This window comes from Triticum urartu, chromosome 6, assembly GCF_003073215.2.
Source record: "Triticum urartu cultivar G1812 chromosome 6, Tu2.1, whole genome shotgun sequence".
NCBI lineage: Eukaryota > Viridiplantae > Streptophyta > Magnoliopsida > Poales > Poaceae > Triticum > Triticum urartu.
The window spans coordinates 132218298-132242404 of NC_053027.1; the positions used below are offsets into that span (position 1 = coordinate 132218298).

Genomic DNA, 24107 nt, shown 5'->3' on the forward strand with positions numbered 1-24107 from the left:
ATTTAAAACCTAAAAACGCGTACAGAAAAATAAAAATAAAATAAAATTCAAAGGGAGCGACCCTTGAGAGGCTCCCGCACAGGATACCCCTCAATTAGTTGCTCTGAATATAACAACCACGAATGATTTAGACTTTGTTAATTCTGAGTTATGTGAGAATTAACAAAACTGATTATTTTATTACGCTCTTGACAAATTACTAGTACCGGGAGTTCCCTCTAACTGAAAATTTAACAAGCGGCTGCCCACCTTGGTCAATACCTTTTGAAACCGCTAGAGTCTATAGCACATCATTAAATACATCATTACTTCAGGATGAAGACAATGCACTAAAACTGGGCACCATGTATACTATTAGATGGTGAAGGAGAAAGTTGTCCAAGCAAGTAAGCTTATTTGTATACTGAATTACTGATAGGTGGCCAAGGAAGGTGGAAGAAGGACATATGCTCAGACGCGCATCCTCTTGGCATCGCCTTCAGGCGCGTGCTTGTCGGTTCCATTGCCTGGTTTACTGACCTAGAAACAGAAAATGTGAAGTGGCGTATCAGTGACGGTGCTACAATAGCAGACGATCCACATGACAATATTCTCTTAAAGCCGCTTGCTCACATTCTCCTCAGGGACGATGGCGAATCGCTTCGAAGGAGGGACCCAGACTTTAGCTGAAAATATGAAGACATGTCGTAAACTGAACATCAGGAAATGCATGTGCACAGACCTTCCAGCAGAGTTTGATGACTATTTTTTTTTCGAAAAAAAATTGTAAATGCAAACCTTTGTCTAAAATAAATGTAAATGCAAACCTGTCATTGGAACAGCGTTTGATGACTCCAGCTGCTTGCAAGCAGTCCCGTCCAGGCTCAGGGCATCGATCATCTTGGGTGTGTTCCTTCACAAGGTGCAATCGTTTTGTCGATTCATTTATCGTACATTATATTATATAAGAAAAAGAATTGATTGGCATGTACTTGATAAGTGTTTACCTGTCGATTATTTCACCATGACCAAGCTGTCCACTGGCACCCCTGCCCCATGAGAAAACATTCTTGTTTTCTGTCAGGGCAAGAGTATGCCTCCATCCGCAGGCAACCTGTGCAATTTTCTGCAATCCACATACCCATATGTAAATGAGACTAAAGAACAAAACTAGATCATAGCATCGAATGTGGAATGCATCGTCACATGATTTAATGAAACAAATCATAAACGTTGCAGCCCCAAGCCACAACCATATCCTTTAGTTAATTTTTATGAGAAAACGATTGTGCAAAAAATACTTGACGCACCTGTTCATCCGGAAAATTCACCTCTACTGGGGAACAGTGATCCACATCATCTCCAACACCAACTTGGCCAAACTACATTTTGAAAATACGGGTCAGGGCAAGAAGAAGAGAAGTGACAACAAGATGTAACCAGAATGGTTTTGTTTCACTGTACAGGTGTAATTTTTCAAGCTAAATCGGTACCCAAAACAAGACCAGCATCAGATAATGAATTGGATACAGGCTGCTAGCAATGGCATATAGCATAAGCTCACGCTTTCAGTGGGTTTTCCTTATCGAACATGCTTATGTGTGTTGGCAGTTGTGTTTGGTAGCAAGCTGAAGCGGTGGGTTGGTTATGTCAAGGCAAAACAATAATAGATGAATTTCCAAAAAGGTGATAACTTATAAAGATGCATAATAAGGAGACCAAGTCCTCAACTTTCATTTCTCTATGTTCTATGAATCACATTATACATTAATAGAGGTGTGTGCTCATAGAATAGAATGATGAACATCATATGCAATGACCAAATGAATTTGATGTTCATACATAAGAAATGATGCAATGAAAGCAAAATTAATGCAGATAAGGGAACCATATATTATATGAAGAAAAATACAAGTATATGACTAATCACCTTGTTCCACCCCCATCCGTAGAGTTTCCCATCTGAAGCGACAGCCATTGTATGCCTCCACCCACCTGCAATCTACACCACCAGATCATGTCTTAATAAATAAATAAATAAAATTCATATGGTGATACTATTCATGCATTTGATTCAAAGGAATGGACCATTGGGAAAACGTAGGAATTTCTCCTTTGGGTTGAGTTCCGTAGGAAAAACAAATAAATTCCAATCCACTTAAGCCTCTTTTTTACATGCATGTCCACAAAGAACAAGACAAATTCCATAAGTAGAACAATATTAAATCCATCTTACCTTTGAATATGAACCTTATTTTAACCATAATTTTTAGGATCCCTGTGTTTTTCCTATTCCTACAAATCAAACACCCGCTTTTATAGAATTATGTGTTTTCACGGTCCTCTGCTTTCCACATGCAATCCTATCCTATTCAAGGGTATTTCCTAATCCCGTGTTTTGAAACCTTGTGAATCTAACAGGCCCTGGAACTTTTCAAAAAAAAAAAAAATTGAACCCTTTGGAAACCATTTCCCCAAGTTCTAGCAAGTGGACCCTAGTAAAAACCATTATGGAAGGTTAGTATGTTGTATAAGGGAAACTCTAGTCGATCCTCAAAATTTGATTCACAAAAGCACGCTTCAAAAACCTAACCCTAAAAAACTCTCGTATTTTTGGGTGACATTCTAATTGACCCCCAAAACTTAAATCCCTATAACTTTTATTTCACTAGTTCTCACTTCCTTTTTCTAACTTAAAGTCCATTTCACCCACTTTTTGGCAACTTATTAATTCAGAACTTCATGTAAATCATTCATATATTTCAACGATATTCCAACACAACACGTCATCCAAGAATGAATCATATAGTAAAAAAAATCAAGAAATGGACCGTACGATGATATATTACATTGTTATTCATCCCACGCAAGTTGCCACTTGTGCTTTATGAGCTCATTTGTAGTTCCAGTAGCATCCCTCCTGAGAGTGCATTTCCCTCCCTAAGTGATTTTGGTGTTGAAGGCAAAAAAAGCAGTCTAATCGTGTGCTTGAGCTACACAAATATATTTGGAAGTGGCCCAAGAAGGTTAGGTTTCCCTCTGAAAGAAAAAAGATTGAAGAGCGTGTTCCGGCGATTTATTTTCTTTGGGTCGTAGGAAAACCATACTATTAAGAGAGGGCCACGTCGGAAGGTATGGGTGAAATCAAACACGTGCACAAAACCAAATTTGCACCCACATTTCCTTCCCGACATTCAAGGAGTTCTCCATTCTAAACTGTCGGTTCAGGTTTTCACTACCCGGTAGTACCGGGGTAGTGAGCAATAGTACCGCTCCCTTCATGGGAGCAGTATTGCTTCTGGCCACCCATAGGCATGTAGTACCGTGCACAAGGCCAGTAGTACCTCTACGCTGTTGGGGCAGCACTACCAGACCAAGTGCTAGGCCTACTAGCTAGTTCATTTTAGCTGGTACTACCGTACCCCGAAGCAGTTATACCGCTCAACCTTTGAAGTGTAGCTCAACGGGGGTCACGGTAGTACTGCTCTCAGGTTAGCGATAGTACCCCTTAGTGTAATTTCTGGCATAACGGTTGGATTGGGGGGAGCTATATAAAGGGGATCTTCTTCCTCCTTCTGACCTACCTCTTTCATCTCTCTCTCTCTCTCTCTCTCTCTCTCTCTCCTCCTTTGATGCCCAAAACTTTATCTTGCTCGATCTCTCTCCCTAGCCAAACAAACTTGTTGACCTTCTAGGATTTGGGAAAGAAGACATAGATCTACACTTACACCAAAGGAAATTTTATTCCCCCTACTATCCCTTATGGATCTTGTTACTCTTGGGTGTTTGGGCACCCTAGACGGAAGAGGTCACCTCGGAGCTCAAATCCATTGTGGTAAAGCTTCATGGTGTTGTTTGGATCCTCCAATTAAGTTGTGGAGATCGCCTCAACCCTGTTTGTGAAGGTTCCGGTTGCCGCCTCCAAGGGCATCGAATAGTGGAATCATGGCACGTTGCATTGTGCGAGGGCACGGATAGAATAAGGCGAGTCATTGTGACGCTCGGTGAGTTTCATGCCGCCACACCTCTCCAACAGAGACAGACCTCCCCCAAAGGAGGGAACTCCGGGAACTACATCATCACGTCACTTGCGGTTACTTCTTTCCTTGTTGCAAACTAGCTTTATTGTGTATTTTTCTAGCTTGCTGTTTTTTGTGAGCTTGGCGTATAGGTTGTCCATCTAGTTGTATATCTAGATAAACTATATTATTGTTGTATCCCTTAATTTTGGAAAAGAGAATAAAAATGGTTAGTCGCCTATTAACCTTCACCTCCTTTGAGTGAACCAAGGATCATGCATTTTGATTGCATAGCAAATGGGTAGAAAGAGCCCCCTCGACATTTTGAGGCATCGCCTGAATAGGTAATCTGGCTACACCGCACTATCGACGAAGTAATCGGTCATCATCTTGGCATGATCATCTATCCTATTGCGCCAAATGTACCTACAGCCTCGCCGAAGACATGCTTTGATCCTTCTTCATGCATTATCATCAGCAAGTCCATTATGAAATCTTCATCATCTTCCTCCTCCTCAGACGATGATTCATCAAAGAAATCATGAACATTGATGCTCATCTACCAATATGCCCTACTCGTTTAGAAATTGTGGCATAAAAGGGGAAAATAGAAGAAGATTAGAGTAGGTGCACCAAGTTGGGCAAGTCGTCGCGCGCACGGTGGGGGGGGGGGGGGGGGGTTGGCACGGGGCGGTTGTGTGAGAGGGCTTTGCTGGTTCTCCCGGGCACGGGCTGAGAGCTCGCTAATGACGGCTTCAGTAGGTGGCAGTGCTCGAGCTTGGTTGCCGAATGAGCTTGTGGTCGAGCTTGGTTGTTGCCATAGTCATCTAGACGATGGGATGACTTGGTGGAAGGAGGCTGCCTCGCATGGAGGCTTCGACGCCGGCGAACTCTCTGAAAGGGCGGGGACAGTAAAGGCCTTGAGGGGGAGGGGCGAGCGGTTGCGATTTGAACTAGAATAGTCCCCCCGCCTGAATTTCCCAAATTAGGTAGGAGGAGACTTTTTTTGCTCGACACAAAATTTTTCTAGGATTTAAAAATATAGGATCCTGATAAGTGCCACACGTGTGGCACGAAGCAATTTCGCCCTGACGTTTTTTTATGGCAAGTTTAGTTACTCAAGGATAACAATTTTAGTTGTGAAGCATAACAACTTTCTGTTTGATGGCAAATTCTATTTTTTTTATTTTTATGGCAATTTCAGTTGTAAAAATGTTAGGACGGTGTTACTACTTGTCACACGTGTGACACTTATCATTTCGGAAAATACATTGGGATTGGTTAGAGTATGTTAACTCGCACAAACGGCAGTTTTGGGGAGTTAAGATTTCTTTTTTGATCGGTTAGAGTTGTCCATTTTTCTTCGCGGGAGATTAGAGTTGCGCTTAGATTTAGTACCTGAGAAATGGAAACGTCCTTGAGGGCCTCGAGCTTGCGTGGAACCAGATGGTCTTCGAAATCACCATGGCCTAGCTGGCCATACTTGCTCCACCCGTACGTGTACAGGCCACCAGACGACGACACACTGACCGAGTGGCGCCACCCACATGCAACGAGCACCATCTTTTCTCCCTGCGAGATTAGAGACAGGCACGAGCACTTGTTCAGAACGCAGAAACTTACAGTAAACAGTTGAATCAGCACAGTATCGGGAGAAGATTCCGCAAAAGATTACCCACCTCAACGGAAGAAACCTTTTCCGGGACTAATCGGTCGTCGCGGTCGCTGAGACCTAGGTTGCCGTACCGACCCCAGCCCCATCCGTAGAGATGGCCATCTTCAGTTATGGCCGTAGTATGCTCGGCGCCAGCAGCGATCATTTTTACGCAGACACCCTGCACACATTCTTCTGTCAGTCTCGGTGGCGGTGCAGGGTTTGGTGTACAAGCCAGGAGCATGATTTTGCTCTCCTTTTTGTTAGTATGTAAAGCAAACTTCCATAAAGGTAATCCACAGATGAGCCGACACTCATTTGTTCCAAATAAACAGAAAAAAATAGCAAGAAAAAAAAACTGAAATTGTTTGGCACCCGATGCCCGAGTGCGCTAGGAGCATGCAAATTGTCATGATCTGGATGTAACTTTTATTTATGATGTTCATTGTACTGTTATGATTGAAGATGAATAGATTCGAAGTTTTTCCGCACAAAAAGCATGCAAATTGTCATGGTGAAATGATAATCGAGGAGCTCTACACACTAAAAACAAAATTGGGCCTTCAGGGTGTCTATTTTCTAAGTTTTATTGAGAGCCAAAAAAAATCGTCTACATCTCCTTGAACATTTTTTCGCTATGGAAATCTGCACGCTCCTAGCGCACGAGCAGCTTGGATGTCAAAAGATAACAATTTTTAAAAAATATTTTTGCTATCTTTTTACTGTTCATGGAGGCGTGTAGATGAGCCCAGGCTCCAAAACGACAGTCCTCACTACCACATTGTATACTTTTTTTAGCCAAAACTGTAGAACAATTGTTCTACGATATTTTATATTATCATAAAAAAAGTATGTATAAAAGCAAAACTAGTTACCACATTGTATACTGGATAGCTATAAGATATACTTCTACTCAAGTAGAATCCAGACATACTGACCCATGCAAGTATGATATTCAAAAATAAATAATCTATGCAAAAAAAAACTTCTGCTTCAAAATGCCTCTCCTAAACAAACCAACGAAGGACATCTCTTCATAGTAAAGTGTAGGGTGGTCTTTTTTAAAAGTACATCGCATGTATTGAGCACGCCTTGTGTACGCACCGCTCGATCCTATTCAACGCCCCCCCTCCCCCCCCCCCCCCCCCCCCCCCGCCCCCCCCCTCCTCATACTTCGGGCCTGGCTCATTTACTCCTTTTCTTTTTTGTTAAACCTAAAAAAATGGTCTTGCCACGTGATTCCAACTCTTGACCTCCTGATTAAGTGCAATTGTACTAACCAAGTCAGACAACTGACCTGACATACCTAATTTACTTTTTTTTCTTCTTCAAACTAATGCTAAAAACACACACAACTTTCTTGTTTGGTTTTTCTTTTGTATTCTTGGTTATTGTTTCGAGCGGATTTTTTTGTTATTTTCCTTTTCTCTTCCTTTTTTTTCATTTCACTTTTCCTTTTCAAAAATTCATGAACTTTATTTTACAATCGTGAATTTTCTTAAATTCATCAACCTTTCGAAGTCATGAACATTTTCTAAAATTTCTGAACTTTTTTTAAATACATGAATTTTTTAATGTATGAACTTTGTTTCAAAAGCATGAAAGTTTTTCAAATCCACAATCTCTTATCAACTTTTACGAACTTTTTATCGAAGCACGTGAACTTTTTTCAAATTCCTGAACTTATTTCCAAATCTGATTAAAACATCGAATTCAGGAACTTTATTTTCAAAATCGTTAAACTTTTTATAGTGATTTTTTAATCTGCAGAATGTATCAAATTTGAGAATATTTTTTTCAAAATCAGTGAACTTTTTCAAACCCCGAATGCTTGGGTCAGCCCATCAGGCGCCTAGCGGGAGCGATGCCGTTGCCTAGCTGGGCCAAGACTTAACCTTTTCTTAGTTGTTTCCCTTTTCTTTTATTATTTTGTTAATTATTTTTCTCCTTTTTGAAATTTATTAATTATTGAAATCGATTTGAAAAATTGAAATATTGTCTGGAATACCCAAAAACTTTCTTGCTTTCAAATATTGTTTAATTTTTTTGAAAGTATTCAAGAATTTTCAAAAAAATTCCCCTTTTTTGAATCGTTTGTTCACAAATTTAAGAAATGTATGCTTTTCAAACAAAGTTGGTAATGTTTTTTAAAGTATATGTTTTACTATTTTGTCCAGAATTTTCAGCTATTGTTAGGATTTTTTTAACAATTTTGGAAAAAGTGTTCGAGTTTTTGAAACTTTTGTTGATAATTTTAAATTTAAAAATTGTTGAAAAAAAATCAATAAATGGTTTAGGACATAAGAAAATGTTCAGGTTGATTTATAATGAAGGAAATTGCAAATAACATAATTATTCAAATTAGGAAAAACTACATGCTCACGGACGGACCCTCCTAGCGGGAAAGTATCTAGTGCTCCCAGGCCTAGGGTGCTCCCAGTGCTCCGATGCGAAAAACATTTTTTAAAATGTTCAAAAAATTCTGAAAAAAATGCAGCACATTGATGTATCTTGTCACAAAATTTCAAATCAAAATTCAAAACATTGCTTGAGATACAAAAATGACAAATGTTTGTACATAACATAAGTTGGGCTTTAGTTTTGGCCCATTATCACATTGATGTCAAATTTGTCATTTTTGTATCTCGAGCAATGTTTCGAATTCTGATTTGAATTTTTTTGACAAGAGACATCGATGTTCCGTCGATGTGCTGCATTTTTTTCAGAATTTTTTGAACATTTTAAAAAATGTTTTTCGCATCGGAGCACTGGGAGCACCCTAGGCCTGGGAGCACTAGATACTTTCCCCCCTTCTAGCCTACCCAAACACCCTCCGTTGAACATGGTCTATTTTTGGACATGCATGAAAAAATCCAACTTTTTCAAGCAAGTTGACATTCCCATGGAGGCATCTATGCCAAATTTGAACGAATTCTGACACCGTATGCAAGTTGTATCACGTCTGACCATTTATTGGGCTTTTTTCAGCGAGAAAACTTTAGAAAATGCAAACTTGTCGAGAACTCAAACAACTTAGCATGGTGCCTTGAATTGGTGATACACGACTATGAAAAGAATTCGGGGCCAATTCAATGATCTCGAGAAACAATGCGCTCTCAAACGGAGCCTCCTGGCCTACCCGGACATCCTTAGTTGAACATGGTCTAGTTTTGGAAAAATTTCAAATGATCCCAAATTTTGCCAGTAGGTGGGCATGCCCATGGTTGTCATCCATGACAGGTTTAAACGAATTCTGACACTGTATGCAGGTTCCGTCATGTCTAGCTATTTATCGACCATTTTTTACCTAGAAAACTCCAGAAAATGTAAGATTTCTCGAAAACTAAAACAACTTGACATGGTGACTTTAATTGGTCATATAAGCTCATGAAAAAGGGGCCATTTGACGGATGCCAAAAGAAACCCACTCCCAAACGGGCCCTCCTAGCATATCCGAACCCCCTCCGTTGAACATGTTTATTTTCGGACGTGCATGAAATAACCCTAACTTTTTCTCTCAGGTGGGCATGGCCATGGTAGGCATACATGCCATGACGGATTGAACGAATCCTGACACCATATGCAAGTTGCGTCACATCAGACAATTTATCGGGGTTTTTTCACCGAGAAAACTCCAGAAAATGCAAAACTTGTCGAAAACACAAACCACTTGGCATGACGACTTGAATTGGTGATATATGACTATAAAAAATTGAGGTCAATTCAAGGATGTCGAGAAATAACATGCTCTCAAACAGAGCCTTTTGGACTACCTGAACACCCTCTGTTGAACATGGTCTAGTTTTGGACATTCTTAAAATGACCCCAACTTTTGCTACCATGTGGGCATGCTCATGATATGCATACACGCAAGGTTTGAATGATCTCCGACACTATATGCAAGTTGCGACACATATAGTCATTTGTCTGCCTCTTCTGATTGAGAAAACTGTACAAATGCAAAATTTGCCGAAAACCAAAACAACTTAGCATGGTGCCATGAATTGGTCATACAAGGTAATGTAAAAAATTGAGGTCATTTGCAGATGTCGAGAAACAACGTGCTCTCAAACAGAGCATTCTGCCCTGCCCGGACACCCTACATCGAGCATGGTGTTTTTTTGGGACATTCTTGAAATGACCACAACTTTTGCCAATGGGTGGGCATGCTAATGGTAGGCAACATACCAGGTTTGTAGGAAAAAAAGTATTTAAAATCATAATTTAAACATGTACTTATAACTGTTATTTTAAGTTTTTAACATAACTAATAAATACAAAAGGATAAAATTGAAAGCAGTAAATAAAATCATTTAATAAATGTTTGACAACAATCATAATTTTAAACTATAATTTGAAACATTTCCTTAAAACTGTTATTTTGGTGGTCCAAACAATATGACTGGTTTCAAAAAAGAAGAATAAAGTTTAAATGGAGAAAATGAGTTAACGAAAGGAGAGAAGAATAACAAAAATATAGAAAAATTCAAACGCTTAGGCCTTGGCCCAACTAGGTGATAGTATCACTCCCGTCCCGCGCATGTTGGGAATTTGTAAATAAAACTATTTGCATTTTGAAAAAATTGTTCACCGTTTTGAAAAATGTTTGGAAATTCAAAAATTGTTCATGTTATAATTTTTTTATTGAAATTTCAAAAACTTGTTCATGTTTTCAAATTTTGTTCATATTTCAAAAAAGTTTGGGAATATAACAAATGTCCGCGCTTTTCAATAAAAGTCAGAAGTTCAAAAATCATTCTTATGTTCAACTTTTGTGCACAAATTTAAAAAAAATTGGGATTTCGAAAAATATTTCCGCTTAAAAAAATTCTTCACATACCCAAAAAGGTTTGCCTTTTCAAATTTGTGTCGGAGTTTATAAAAATGTTCATGTTTTTAATACTTTTTTCGTGTTATTAAAAAGGTTTGTAATTATCAAATTTGTTTGAATTTTTATTAACCGTTTAGGATTATTAATTTTTTAATATTTTTTTAAAAATGCTCATCCCAAAATTACTTCACATTTTTTGAGAAATATTTTGTAATTTCGGAAATTGTTTATAATTTCAAGGAAGTTTGGAGTTTCATAAATTATTTGTTTTTTACTAAAAAATATTTGACATTTCCAAATTGTTCACCTTTTTTTCAATAAAATTTTCAATTTTTTCAGACATGTTTTTGTATATGAACACTATTGTGTGTTCCTATAAAATTCGCGCTATATCAAAACACAAGCAGTTGCTGGGTTGAGTGGCAAGCAGTTTGCTCCAATAGTGCGAAGTCCTGAGTTTGAGTCCTCGTGATGTCCCCTTTTTGCATTATTTTTTGTACATAACACCCCCCCCCCCTCTTCATAGTATTTTTTCTATATAAAACGGATGGATGTGACTTAATGGGCTGGCCCAAGCGCACGAGAACTGAAGAGCCTCGTACATGGTGTCTCCGTATGGAGTTTCTAAAAAAAAATTGTCTCCGCATGGCGTATACGTTGTGAAAGGTTCATATTGTTCTTTACAGGTTTATTAGTGAAGGGGTTGTACCGAAAGCGGGACTCAATAAACAAACACTCCACAGGCTTCACAGACTTGTTCTTTGCTACCTGCTCTAAGTACCCAACAGCAGTCATGCATCGGCGGCGCCAGAGGTATTCACGTGTATTCATATAAATACCTAAGATTTGGTCCCAAAAAATTAATACATGTCTTATTTAACGGCCCACAGCCCATAGCCCACACAGGATACCGGCTACACTCATCCCGTTCACTCGATCCAACCCCCACTCGGCCGTTCCCCAAGTCCCCAACCTAACCTAGCGACTGCGGCCAGCGGCGGTGGCGGCGGCGAGTAGCGGCCAGCGGCGACGGCCAGTACTGATTGCAAGTAGCGGCAAGCGGAGCCGCTGAACGGGCGACCAGCGGCAGGCCGGCAGCGGACCAGGTTCTATTCTCCTCTTCTCCTAGTTCTAATTCCTATGGGCTTATGCGGCAGCGCCTGGTCAAATTGTAGCAGCGCCTGGAGCATCACAGAGCGAGCTAGTGCTGGATTTGTCCTAGTTCCCAATTCCTAATTCCCAGTTCCTAGTCAAATCACATGCTCCCAATTCCTAATTCCTAGTTCTATTATCTGTAGGTGGATTGGTAGTGCAGTCAAATTGGACAAATTGCTGCTAGTGCTGGATTTGAATGCAACGAGCTACTGCCTAAGGTGGGTATTCCGGGTTAAAGTTTTGGGGACAAATTGCTGCTTGTGTTGCTGTCAAATATGCACATCACTCTGCTACTGCCTACTGAGTGCGCGAACATATTATTTGGTTGAATAATTCGGTACAACTCCTCTGCTATTCATGATGTTGTAGAATGATTTTTGTGTCAGGACAAATTGCTTGTGCTGTAAAATGCATTCATATTTATTTGTTTAGAACGATCCGAACACTAGTTTGCTACACGACCAACTTAGTAGATTACTAGATTGTTGATGTATTTTTTCTGATCTTGTATCACAGAAAAAGAAGAAGAAGGGTGTTAGTATTGTTGCATTGTGGGAAAGGGCTTCCAAGGCAAATAAAAGAAGTTCGACATCTACTCCTCCTGATGTTGAAGTTGACAATAGTAGTATCATTCCTCCTACTATTGAGAGCAATCTGCAACTGGCACATGAACCTGATGATGGCCACCCAGAACCTGAGAGTGCAGCTGGCTCCCCAACCCCAATTGTAGAAGATGATGAAGCAAATGATGAAGTTCAATTTGAAGTAGATTTGGAAGCACTTGAGTCTGATCCTGGGAAACAGATCTCCATCTCTAGGTACAATGTCAATGACCAGGATAAAGTTAGAAGGAGATACATCGAGTTGGGGGCATGTCAACCAAAGAATCATAATTTTGAGTATAGAGATATAAGTGGATTACAGCATCGCTTTTCTCCTTCTTGGTTTAAGGATTACAAGTGGCTTGAGTATAGTGTGGACAAAGAAGCCGCTTTCTGCTTCGTTTGCTATTTGTTCAAGGATAAAACAAGATGTCCCGGTGGAGATGCTTTTGTGAAGAAGGGATTTAATATATTGTAAGAAGGATATCATCACTTTATTAATCAAAAGGTACTTATGTATTCATGTTGTTATCGTCTGATACATTGAAATATTGCTATTGCCGTTATGCTAGTGTTATTTTGTTCATATATTGCTAGTGTTGTGTTGTTTGGTTCATATACTACATTTGGAGCCAAAAAAAATTTGGATGAATACCCAGCCTTCATTTCCTGGCGCCGCCACTGCAGTCATGTCAAAAAAGAAAGTACACAACAGCCAACATAGGTCTTTCATTTGTATTTTTTAACTAAAACCACGACAAGAATTATGAAACGGAGGAAGTACTTGCCTGAAAAGCCTTGATCTTTTGCGGGAGCAGCGAGTCTTCATTGTTTCCGAGACCAAGTTGGCCGTTCTGATTGCGCCCCCAGCTGAAACAAATTAAGCAGCAGCACAAGGCAGTAGCTGAAACACATCAATACATGGCACAATACTGCATGTCAACCTACCTAGCTACCGATGCATGGATGGAACTTTATTGCGTTCGAGGATAATACCACTCCACTTATTAAGGTTTTGAGGGAACCGACACCTACCTATGCACTTGTCCGGTGACGGTGACGGCGAGGCAGTGGCTGTCACCGCAGGCGATCTGCTTGATCTTCATCCCCTGCAGGGCCACGACCGGCTGTGGGTTGAACACATCGCTGGAGTTGCCATGCCCCAGCCTCCCGAAGTCTCCCCTGCAGCACCGCACACCCATCGCAGCCTCGTCACGCAGTACAGTACGAAACTACTGTAGAAGTAGAAGAGATCCCGGAAGAGGGGGCGGCGTGCGGCGTACCATCCCCAGCTGTAGAGCTGCATCTCGTCGTCGGAGTAGGCGGCGGTGTGGTCGGCACCGCAGACGACGGACGTAATGCGTGGCACGTCGAAGGAGGTCAGCACCGTCGGCACCGGCCGGTCCTCGGAGTCTCCGTGGCCCAGCTGCCCGTCCTCGCCCCGGCCCCAGGAGCACACCATCTGGCCCGCTGAAAAACGACGGCCCGCTCCATCATCAGACCGACGAGAAGCTTAAGGCAAGGCGGCGGTTTGACGGCGCAGAGCAAGAGGAGTGGCGGCTTACAGAGCAGTGCGACGGAGTGGTTGGCGCCGGCGGAGATGAGGACGACGGACTGCTCCGGCGCCTCCGGGACCGCGTCGTCGCCGGATGCCTCCGCCTTTGCGTCCATGAGTGAAAGAATCCACGGGTCTCGGCTACTCGCTCTCGAGTCTCGACTCTCGACCAGGTGGAGTGGAACTACGGAATGGAAGCAGTGCATGGGAGTGGTACAAGTAGAGGGGGAGCAGGACGGGATGGGACGGTTAACCGGACGAATTAATGTCACCGGGTAGCTTTTATCAAAGCAAGGTACCTTCGCTGTTTCACTCCACTATATGCGCACGACGCGCCTTGCTCCTCGGTCGACTTTGTCCGAGCGCATCAATGGCGTCGGGCCGTGGCGCCGCCGCATCCGCTGTACCCGCGTCACCCTGAGGCTGCATCTGCATGGGGCTCTCTCCGGGTCTTCCTGCCTGCGTCACTGCAGATGGAAGATATCTCTTGATCTCTTCCCGGATCGACATCCACGTGCCTTGCCCACGGAAGGAGCCTGAGCAGGGCCTGGCCTGTAATTATGATTCTGTGGGTTTCTTGTTCGGAAAATCTATAAAACGCACGCACGCGCTTGTTGTCCTGTTCCACGCGCTACGGAATCAACTTTTCTTTGTAGTTGCGGCACATTTTATTCAAGTCAAATGATAGTTACATCCCCGAACTAGTTCAGCTAAGAGAAAATTCAGAGGATTACTGTCCCAAAATTCAGGTAAGAGAGACCATATTAAAACTGCTCTTTATTGCCTTCTCTAGATTTCGTCCCATATGCCTAAGATAAGACTGTTTTATCAACCACTGCACATGCGTACAAATACACCTTGTCCAAAGTCCTACACCAAGCACAAAAATATGAGTATTACTTCCTGCTGAATCGGTTCTTATCCCTTTGGGTTGACATATGCCCGGTTCCACATCTTCCCATGCGAGGAGGTCGAAGAACCAAGCAATCTCTCGACTGGCCACAAAGGGAGAGGAGCGGTCGCTCCAGGGCTACACTTGTGGATGCCACATCGTGTGACATGATAGTCGTCGACACGGTGGGAAGCCGCTCCGCCCCTACTCATGATGTTGTCACCATCGCGTCGAGATGTTGCTCCACCCCCTGCCATCAAGATTAGGCACCATGGCCTTTGTTGATGTGTCGAGACGCTACTTTGCTCAAGGTCACATAGGCCACCATTGCCGTGCCATGTCTGTTAACTTTCCGCCGCCACCACCGTTGGGGATGTAAATGATGAGGTGCTGATGGTGAACCACGGACGACAACTAGCAAAGAATCATTAAGCATGGAAAAAGTGGAGGCAAAGAAAAACAGATCAAGATCAGAGGAGAGTGCCAGAAAAGAGGGGTTACGACAACTTTAGTCAATCCCTTAAAAAATGGTTAACTCCTTAAAATATTCTGTTTTGAGGAGTTAACCACACCTAGCAGATCTCCTATCTGGTTAACTCCTTAAATTTTGAGAAGATAACTCCCAAAAACTTGCCCTTTCTCATTTTAAGCGGCCACACACATCTCAGGAAACCCCCCCCCCTCCCAACTCCTACTTGCGGCGCCACCTCTTCCTGCCTTCGTCGCCTAATCTCTACTATAGATCTTCATAGCATTGGCTGGTTAAATAGTATCATCACATACACGTTTCCGCTCACAAACGGGCAACTTGACCAATCAGTGATAAACATAACCATAGACGGACTAGCCAGTCAGTGTAACCTCTCCTATTGTCTACAAGTTGTAGATTACCACTGACTAGCTCTAGAAATGTGTTCGTTAGTGATGCAAATATTCTGGATGGCGTCTTGGGGCTGCACTGCTAGTAGCCCAGTAACTACTAGCAGTGCAGCCCCAAGCTACACAACAATACAAATAGCATTATCAAACACAAATATTTCCAATATTCCATTACATATGCACATATACAAAAGAATATAATTTATTTCATGTCATACACATACATTGCATTGGGTATCCTCACATACAAACAGTTTCATATAATGATCTTTGTATTGGTACATTTTCACTTACAAGATTGGGCATCCTTTGTTGATTTCAAGGCAACACACTATTGAATACATCCTTCTTGTTGATCGATGATCCTTGTTCCACTTTAATATCCGGAGAAATAAAAAAAATAAAGCATGATGTATTTCATAGCCAGATAACTTCTCAACCATGAAGCAAGATGCTAAATTTAAATATGAATAGAAAAAATTTATATATATTGATGAAGTAGAGCGAGCTAGTTCGTAATATCATACCATGTCTTACTGACCCTTAGCTGATGACATTTTGAGTCAATAATTGGTACGACTGTAACAACTAATGACATGAAGACTCCACCTTTTTGTATAGTGCCTCAGAAAAGGTGAAATGTCATTGTCGTGACATTTCTTTCTCACTGTACAAAACACTTGTAAAGCACAGAGTGATGTACATTCCACAAAAATGTCAGAAAAGCAACGAGGTGAATAGTGTCCTCTATGCAAGAAAGAGAAAAATATACTCAGATAAGCACAAATAAAAAGTAAAAACTCAATAATTGATCAACTAATCTATCAAAGCTATCCACCCAATACTATTAGTTACTCCAACTTGTAATTCAAATACGATGTATAGCACAATTCATATTGCAAACAATATTTTCACATTCATAGGAAAAATATTTGAAGACATATCACAATGACATAGCAATTAGGACATTATTCTTTTTTAACTCTTAGCACAATGGCGGTAGACATAGCAATTGGAACATTGTTCTTTACGTAATTATTAGCACAATGACATTATCACGTAGCAATAGCAACACAATATTTTCATAACTCTTAGCACAATGATAATTTAACATGTCTATATGAATATAGTAAATGCAACATAAATATATTTAGCCATTGTAATACAAAGTATACACAATTCTTATTGCAAACAATATATTCACATTCATAAAGAAAACTAGTTTGGAGACATTCACACAAAACTTACAAATTGTACTAGAACTCACCACTGTGGCCATTGTTGCGACCATAGATCATGCAAACAATGTCGGGGTCAACGACATTGCTAATTATGGCATGCAAACTCTTAAAATATTTGAATAATCAGGAATGCTTGCATGACGATCTGGTACTGTCGGGGTTCAGGAACGACACCTATGGGATCCCTTGGGGAGTCCCTTCTACGGTTGGCGGGGCGTGGGGCCGTGCAAAGAGCAGGTCTAGAAGATTAACGCGGGGGGATTTTTACCCAGGTTCGGGCCGCAAATGATGCATGAAACCCTAGTCCTGCTTTTTGTGCATTTAGTGTTCTTGAGCTCTTGAACTACCTGCGGCGTGGCTCATCTTTGTTGGCGAAGCTTATGAGGCTTCGAATGGTGGCCCTCCACTCGTCGAGCTTCTTCGCAGCCGGAGGGAAGTCGAGGAGTAGTTGCACGCGCGCCAGCGCTTCAGCTGGCGTGGGTGGCCGCGAAAGTTGCGTGGACCGTGACGTGCCCCGACTTCTAACCACGTTAGAAGGAGCTCTATCACGGTCTCGCTGTCGCGCGCCGTTTCCGCCAGCGTCTGGGCGCGCATGGCGGCCCGGTGCGTCTTGAGAGTGACGCAAAGGGCTCTTCCCGCGGGCGGTGTCCGGAGGCACCGACGTCGCGGCGTTGCTCGTCACGCGCGGCCTGGGAGATCGCGGCGCGGGCCGCTGGCGTGGGGCATCCGAGGTCGCCGCGCCGCCCGTGGGTAGCACGGCCCCGCCCCTGGGCCCAGCGGGCGTGCGGCTCGTCGTCTCGGGCACGCACGACGCTACTCGCCCGGCTCCGATTGCCAGAGTGCCGTGGATGCTCGCGGGCCACGCCTCTGCCATCATCTGCGCCCCGCTCCGTCGCCCCCCGCGCTGGGACGAGTGGTTCGGCCCCAGACGAGCCGATCGCTGTGATCGCCCTCTTCTTGGGAGCCATCGCGACGAAGGAGTCGATGAGTTGACTTCAAAACCTGATTTTCACAGCCTCAGCGCCCCTACCTGGCGTGCCCAAAGATGTCGGGGGTCTCAGGAACGACACCTATGGGATCCCTCGAGGAGTCCCTTCTACAGTTGCGGGGCGTGGGCTGTGCGCAAAGAGCGGGTCTAGAAGATCAACACGTGGGGGATTTTTACCCAGGTTCGGGCCGCAACGGATGCGTAAAACCCTAGTCCTGCTTTGTGTGTATTTAGTGTTCTTGAGCTCTTGAACTAGCTGTGGTGCATGCCTAGTCCAAAAACTCTGAATCCTTCCTCAGTACGCCTCGGGCCTCCTTTTATATGTCAAAGGGGTTGCCACAGTGGCACACAGGAGGTGAAAGTATGTACAGTGTACAAGTCTATCGCTTGGCACCGTAGGACAAACACATTTAATGCGCTGTCGATGTGCCCTCTTGCTTTATCGGGGATGGCAAAAAAGCTCGTCCCGTCCGTCGCCGCCTCGCCTCGCTCTGACGCGCGTCCAAGCTGATGAGGCCTGCAGCGCCACGTTGGCTGGCTGCCGAGCTGGTGCGGTGGCAGGATCTTCGCGAAGATCTGCATGCCACCACGCAGGTGCTTGGCTTGTTGGCCTAGAAGCTGCATGCCGCCACAGGCGATCGCCTAGCTGGCGGGCTAGCCGCCACGTCGGAACGGGCGCGGGGTAGCGAAACTCTGGCAAGTGCGGGCCTGGCCTCGGCCCTGCAGACGCCCCCGGTAAGGGCCTTGTCAGGATCTTGTGGGCGTCCTCGACAAGGGTCTTGCCGGGGACCTGCGAGCCTCCTCGACAAGGGTCTTGCCAAGGGTCTATGGTCGTCCCCGGCAAGATCTTGCCAGGGGTCTTCGTCTTTTGGTTCTCATGTAGGCTTGCAGGCCTTCGGGCTTCACTAAGATCTGCATGCCACCATGCAGGCGCTCCCGAGCCTTGGTCTTGACATTGTCGATGGCGTCCTAACTCTCAGGCTCAAGGGTGGCAGTCTTGCTGGTGTTGGGCAAGTTGCCCCGACAATGCTCTTGCCGGGGCTACGTAGGCCGCCCCGGCAAGGCTCTTGCTGGGGGAAGCCCATCTTGTCCCTTTGCTCTTTATGCTTCTGGCTTGAGTGCTGCCTCGGCAGCCTTGTACCTTTGCTTCCTCTGCCCCGCCAAGCATGGCCGCAGGCGTGGCTATGACTGACCGTGCACAAGTAAAGGGGTACAGAAAGACCCCTACTTTTGTACACCGACAGGAGCCCCTGGGCCTGGGCCACACATAAGCGCAAGGCGTTGTTGAGCCAGGCCCAGAAAGGTGCGCGGGCAGGCATGGCGGATTGTTATTCGTAGTAACTCCTTCACTAGTTGCGCTTCCCCACGACTCACATTGAGTGCGTGGTGTGGGGGTCATGCGTGGGACGGTTGCAGCGTGCTTGCGTCACCTTGTGGTGAAATAGTAAAGAGGCGGTCCGTGTCTTCCCTATAAAAAAGAGGGAGCCGCAGGGGTGTGGTGTCGGATTACGGGTTCCGGCAAACCCTTGAGGTTCAAACTCTGTGGTACGCACGAAGATCTCTATCCCCCTAGCTCACACTCTCACCAAAATCTCAAAGCCTAGTTCGCTGAACCCGAGGAACAAGGGACACAAGAGTTTATACTGGTTCGGGTCACCATTGCGGTGTAATACCCTACTCTAGTGTGGTGTGGTGGATTGCCTTCTAGGCTGGGGATGAACAAGTACAAGGGAAGAACAACCTCCTGAGGAGAGGTGTTCTTGAGCTCGATGAGCTTGTGTGTGTGAGGGTGATCCGAATGATCCGTTCTTTGCTACGGTGGTGGCTAGCCCTATTTATAGAGGCCCGGGTCCTCTTCCCAAATATTAGGCGGGAAGGGATCCCACAACGGACAATTCGAAGGGGGGCAACTAGTACAAGTTATCCTGACAAAAGGTGGTCTTCGCCTGCCAAAGGCTCTGGTGGTGACGTCGTCGTGGGCTCCGTGATGACCTTCGTCCTGCCGTCCTGCTGGTCTTGGTCTTGTTGCACCGATATGGAAACCTTTGCCTGAAGCCTCGGGACTCCTCGCCTGCGCCTGCCTCTTTAGCACCAAAGAGGAAACTAGTACTCTACGCCCGCTGGCGCCCGCCTAACCTTAGTCATCACGGCTCACGTCACGGAAAGCTCACGAGGTGCCCCTTGCTTTGATCTCTCCGCTCCTCACGAGCCAGCCTAGTGAGGCTGCCCCTGAGGAGGTCTTGTGTCGTCTGCCTCGCGAGGCTTGGCCCCTCACGAGGGTCTTGAGTGTTTGCTGATGAAGATGGGCCGTACCAGGCCGCTGGTGGAGCCACGCCCTAGGCCGCAGGCAGGCAAGTCTGGGTACCCCCGTTCCCAGGACGCTGACAGTAGCCCCCGGGACCAAGGCGCGCTCGTACTTGGCTTCAGGGTGAAGCCAATGGTCAAGTGCGGAGCGCCGCGGGCCCCAATAGCCTGCGACCTTAATTGACGTGTGGCGATTGACCGGACGTGGGCGTCTCCGCTTCCCCATGCTGCCTCATCAACCGCCCGACTTGACGAGTCCCTATTGCATGCAGAAAAAGGTCATCATTACCTTAGATCATGGAGGCCGACGGTTGGCCTCCCTTGGCTATAAATGAGTGAAGGAGCAGGGCCCCCGTTGCTCGTCTCTTCCTCCATTCCGCCTGCTTCTCCTGTTCTTCCTCCTTGCTCCACCGCCTTGCAGTGTCATCCATGGCGCCGATACGGAGGTTCTCCGTCGCCAGAAGGGAAAAGCTCCCCGCGAAGAGCCGGGGCCGCTCCCGCCGAAGAAGAGGCTGGCTCGCTCACGTGATGTCATTGTGAGGTCGGAGGTGACGAGGCCCTGGCACGAAGGACCTCCCCCCGGCTATCTGCCGCCTTTGTACGCCCAGACAGAGGGCTCCGGAGGAAGAGGTGATGACTCACAAGTATAGAGGATCTATCATAGCCGTTTCGATAAGTAAGAGTGTCGAACCCAACGAGGAGCAGAAGGAAATGATAAGCGGTTTCCAGCAAGGTATTCTCTGCAAGTACTAAAATAAGTGGTACCAGATTGTTTTGTGATAGGATAATTTGTAAGGAGCAACAACTAACAAAAGTAAATAAAGTGCAGCAAGGTGGCCCAATCCTTTTTGTAGCAAAGGACAAGCCTGGACAAACTCTTATATAGAGAAAAGCGCTCCCGAGGACACATGGGAATATCGTCAAGCTAGTTTTCATCACGTTCATATGATTCGCGTTCGGTATTTTGATAATTTGGTATGTGGGTGGACCAGTGCTTGGGTACTGTCCTCACTTGGACAAGCATCCCACTTATGATTAACCTCTATTGCAAGCATCCACAACTACAACAAAAGTATTAAGGTAAACCTAACCATAGCATGAAACATATGGATCCAAATCAGCCCCTTACGAAGCAACGCATAAACTAGGGTTTAAGCTTCTGTCACTCTAGCAACCCATCATCTACTTATTACTTCCCAATGCCTTCCTCTAGGCCCAAATAATGGTGAAGTGTTATGTAGTTGCCGTTCACATAACACCACTAGAGGAGAGACAACATACATCTCATCAAAATATCGAACGAATACCAAATTCACATGACTAATAATAGCAAGACTTCTCCCAAGTCCTCAGGAACAAACGTAACTACTCACAAAGCATAATCATGTTCATAATCAGAGGAGTATTAATATGCATATAGGATCTGAACATATGATCTTCCACCAAATAAACCAACTAGCATCAACTACAAGGAGTAATTAACACTACTAGCAACCTACTAGTACCAATCCCGGACTTGGAGACAAGAATTGGATACAAGAGATGAACTAGGGTTTTGAGAGGAGATGGTGCTGGTGAAGATCTTGATGGAGATTTCCCTCTCCCGATGAGAGGAGCGTTGGTGATGACGATGGCGATGATTTCCCCCTCCCGGAGGGAAGTTTCCCCGGCAGAACAGCTCTGCCGGAGCCCTAGATTGGATCCGCCAAGGTTCCGCCTCGTGGCGGCGGAGTTTCGTTCGAGGAGATGGCTTATGATTTTTTCCTCATCGAAAGACTCCATATAGCAGAAGATGGCCATCGGAGGGCCACCAGGGGGCCCACGAGGTAGGGGGCGCGCCTAGGGGGGTAGGGCGCGCCCCCACCCTCGTGGGCAGGGTGTGGCCCCCCTGGTGAACTTCTTGCGCTTAGTATTTTTTATATATTCTGAAAACATCTTCCGTGAAGTTTCAGGACTTTTGGAGCTGTGCAGAATAGGTCTCTAATATTTGCTCCTTTTCCAGCCCAGAATCCTAGCTGCCGGCATTCTCCCTCTTTATGTAAACCTTGTAAAATAAGAGAGAATAGGCATAAGTATTGTGACATAATGTGTAATAACAGCCCATAATGCAATAAATATAGATATAAAAGCATGATGCAAAATGAGCATATCAACTCCCCCAAGCTTAGACCTCGCTTGTCCTCAAGTCAAAGCCGAAATCGAAAAATATGTCCACATGTTTAGAGATAGAGGTGTCGATAAAAGTAAAATACGGACATGAGGGCATCATGATCATTCTTAGAACAACAACTTACATAATTCTCGTCATATGATTTCTTATGCTAGAGTAATAATTCAATCACAATTTCAAGTATGAATCGTAAACTTCATTGAAAACTAACAAACTATAATCTCAGTCATTGGAGCAATTGCAATTTATCATAACATAGGAAAGAGTCAATATATAAGAGCTTTTCAGCGAGTCCACATACTCAACTATCGTATAGTCTTTCACAATTGCTGACACTCACGCAATACTTATGGGTATGGAGTTTTAATCGGACACATAGAAAGATAGGGGCTTATAGTTTTGCCTCCCAACGTTTTACCTCAAGGGTAATGTCAACAATAATAGTTCATGAAAACTCACATCCAATTAGCCATATATACCAGGATCTTTCCAACATACTGTGCTTGCCAAAGGATAAAATGTAAAAAGGAAGGGTGAAGATCACCATGACTCTTATGCAAGGAAGGAGATAAAAGTAAAAGATAGGCCCTTCACAGAGGGAAGCAGAGGTTGTCATGCACTTTTATGGTTAGATGCACAAAATCTTAATGCGAAAGAATGTCACTTTATATTGCCACTTGTGATATGGACCTTTATTATGCAGTCTGTCGCTTTTATTTCTTCCATATCACATGATCGTATAAAGCTTATTTTCTCCCACACTAATAAGTCATACATATTTAGAGAGCAATTTTTATTGCTTGCACCGATGACAACTTACTTGGAGGTTCTTACTCAATCCATAGGTAGGTATGGTGGACTCTCATGGCAAAACTGGTTTAAGGGTATTTGGAAGCACAAGTAGTATCTCTACTTGGTGCAATGTATTTGGCTAGCATGAGAGGGAAAGGCAAGATCAACCATGTTGGATGATGCATGACAATATAATTTATCTCAGATGTAAGAAAACATAACCCATTACGTTGTCTTCCTTGTACAACGTCAACTCTTTAGCATGCCATATTTTAATGAGTGCTCACAATCATAAAAGATGTCCAAGATAGTATATTTATATGTTAAGACCTCTCTTTCTTTATTACTTCCTATTATTTGCAACGGTGACCAAAACTATGTTTGTCAACTCTCAACAACTTTTATTCATCATACTTTTTCTATGTGAGCTCATTACTCTCCATAAGATCCATATGATCTCTTTGTTTCCTTTTTTATTTATTTCTCTTTTCTTTTATTCACTTAGGATCATGGCAAAATAATCAAGCCCTTGACTCAACACTAATCTTTATTATATATAGCTCACGGACTCGATTACATAGAGGGATCATAAAGCAAAACTCAAAACTAGATCATGCCATAAACTTTATTCTACTAGATCAAGATATTACCAAAAGGGTCGAACTAAGAAAAATGGTAAAGATAAAAGTGATGGTGATACGATACCGGGGCACTCCCCCAAGCTTGGCAGTTGCCAAGGGGAGTGCCCATACCCATGTGATCATGTCTCTCTTTTCAGGGATGGTGATGCGATATTCTTGGCGATGATGCCCCTCAGGATACGATTCTCCTCCTCGAGATTATTGACTTGCTGCTTGAGGTCCATTATTTCCTTTCGGAGTTTTCCTATAACAGCCAAAGCTCCCTGCACCCAAGGGTGCTGCATAGCTGCGAGAGAACCAGTGACACTCTTTTTCATATTCTCATAAGAAAGAAATCTAACATTGGAAGGGATAACCGAGTTTGGAATAGCCGAGCTCTGCAGTTCTCCCATTGTGAATCCAGCT

General features: G+C 44.0%; 1 protein-coding gene across 1 annotated transcript; it reads right to left on the minus strand.

The window, feature by feature from the left end:
* Window positions 1-110: 110 nt before the first annotated feature.
* LOC125517230 (ultraviolet-B receptor UVR8-like) lies at window positions 111-14083 on the minus strand. The gene is made up of 12 exons (XM_048682412.1): window positions 13806-14083; window positions 13524-13710; window positions 13276-13422; window positions 13029-13110; window positions 5678-5833; window positions 5397-5570; window positions 1910-1981; window positions 1290-1361; window positions 987-1105; window positions 807-892; window positions 613-665; window positions 111-519 (listed from the first exon to the last, which is right to left on the minus strand). The coding sequence occupies exons 1-12, from the start codon at window positions 13999-14001 to the stop codon at window positions 451-453; spliced, it is 1413 nt and encodes a 470-aa protein (XP_048538369.1). The 5' UTR covers window positions 14002-14083; the 3' UTR covers window positions 111-450.
* Window positions 14084-24107: the final 10024 nt, after the last annotated feature.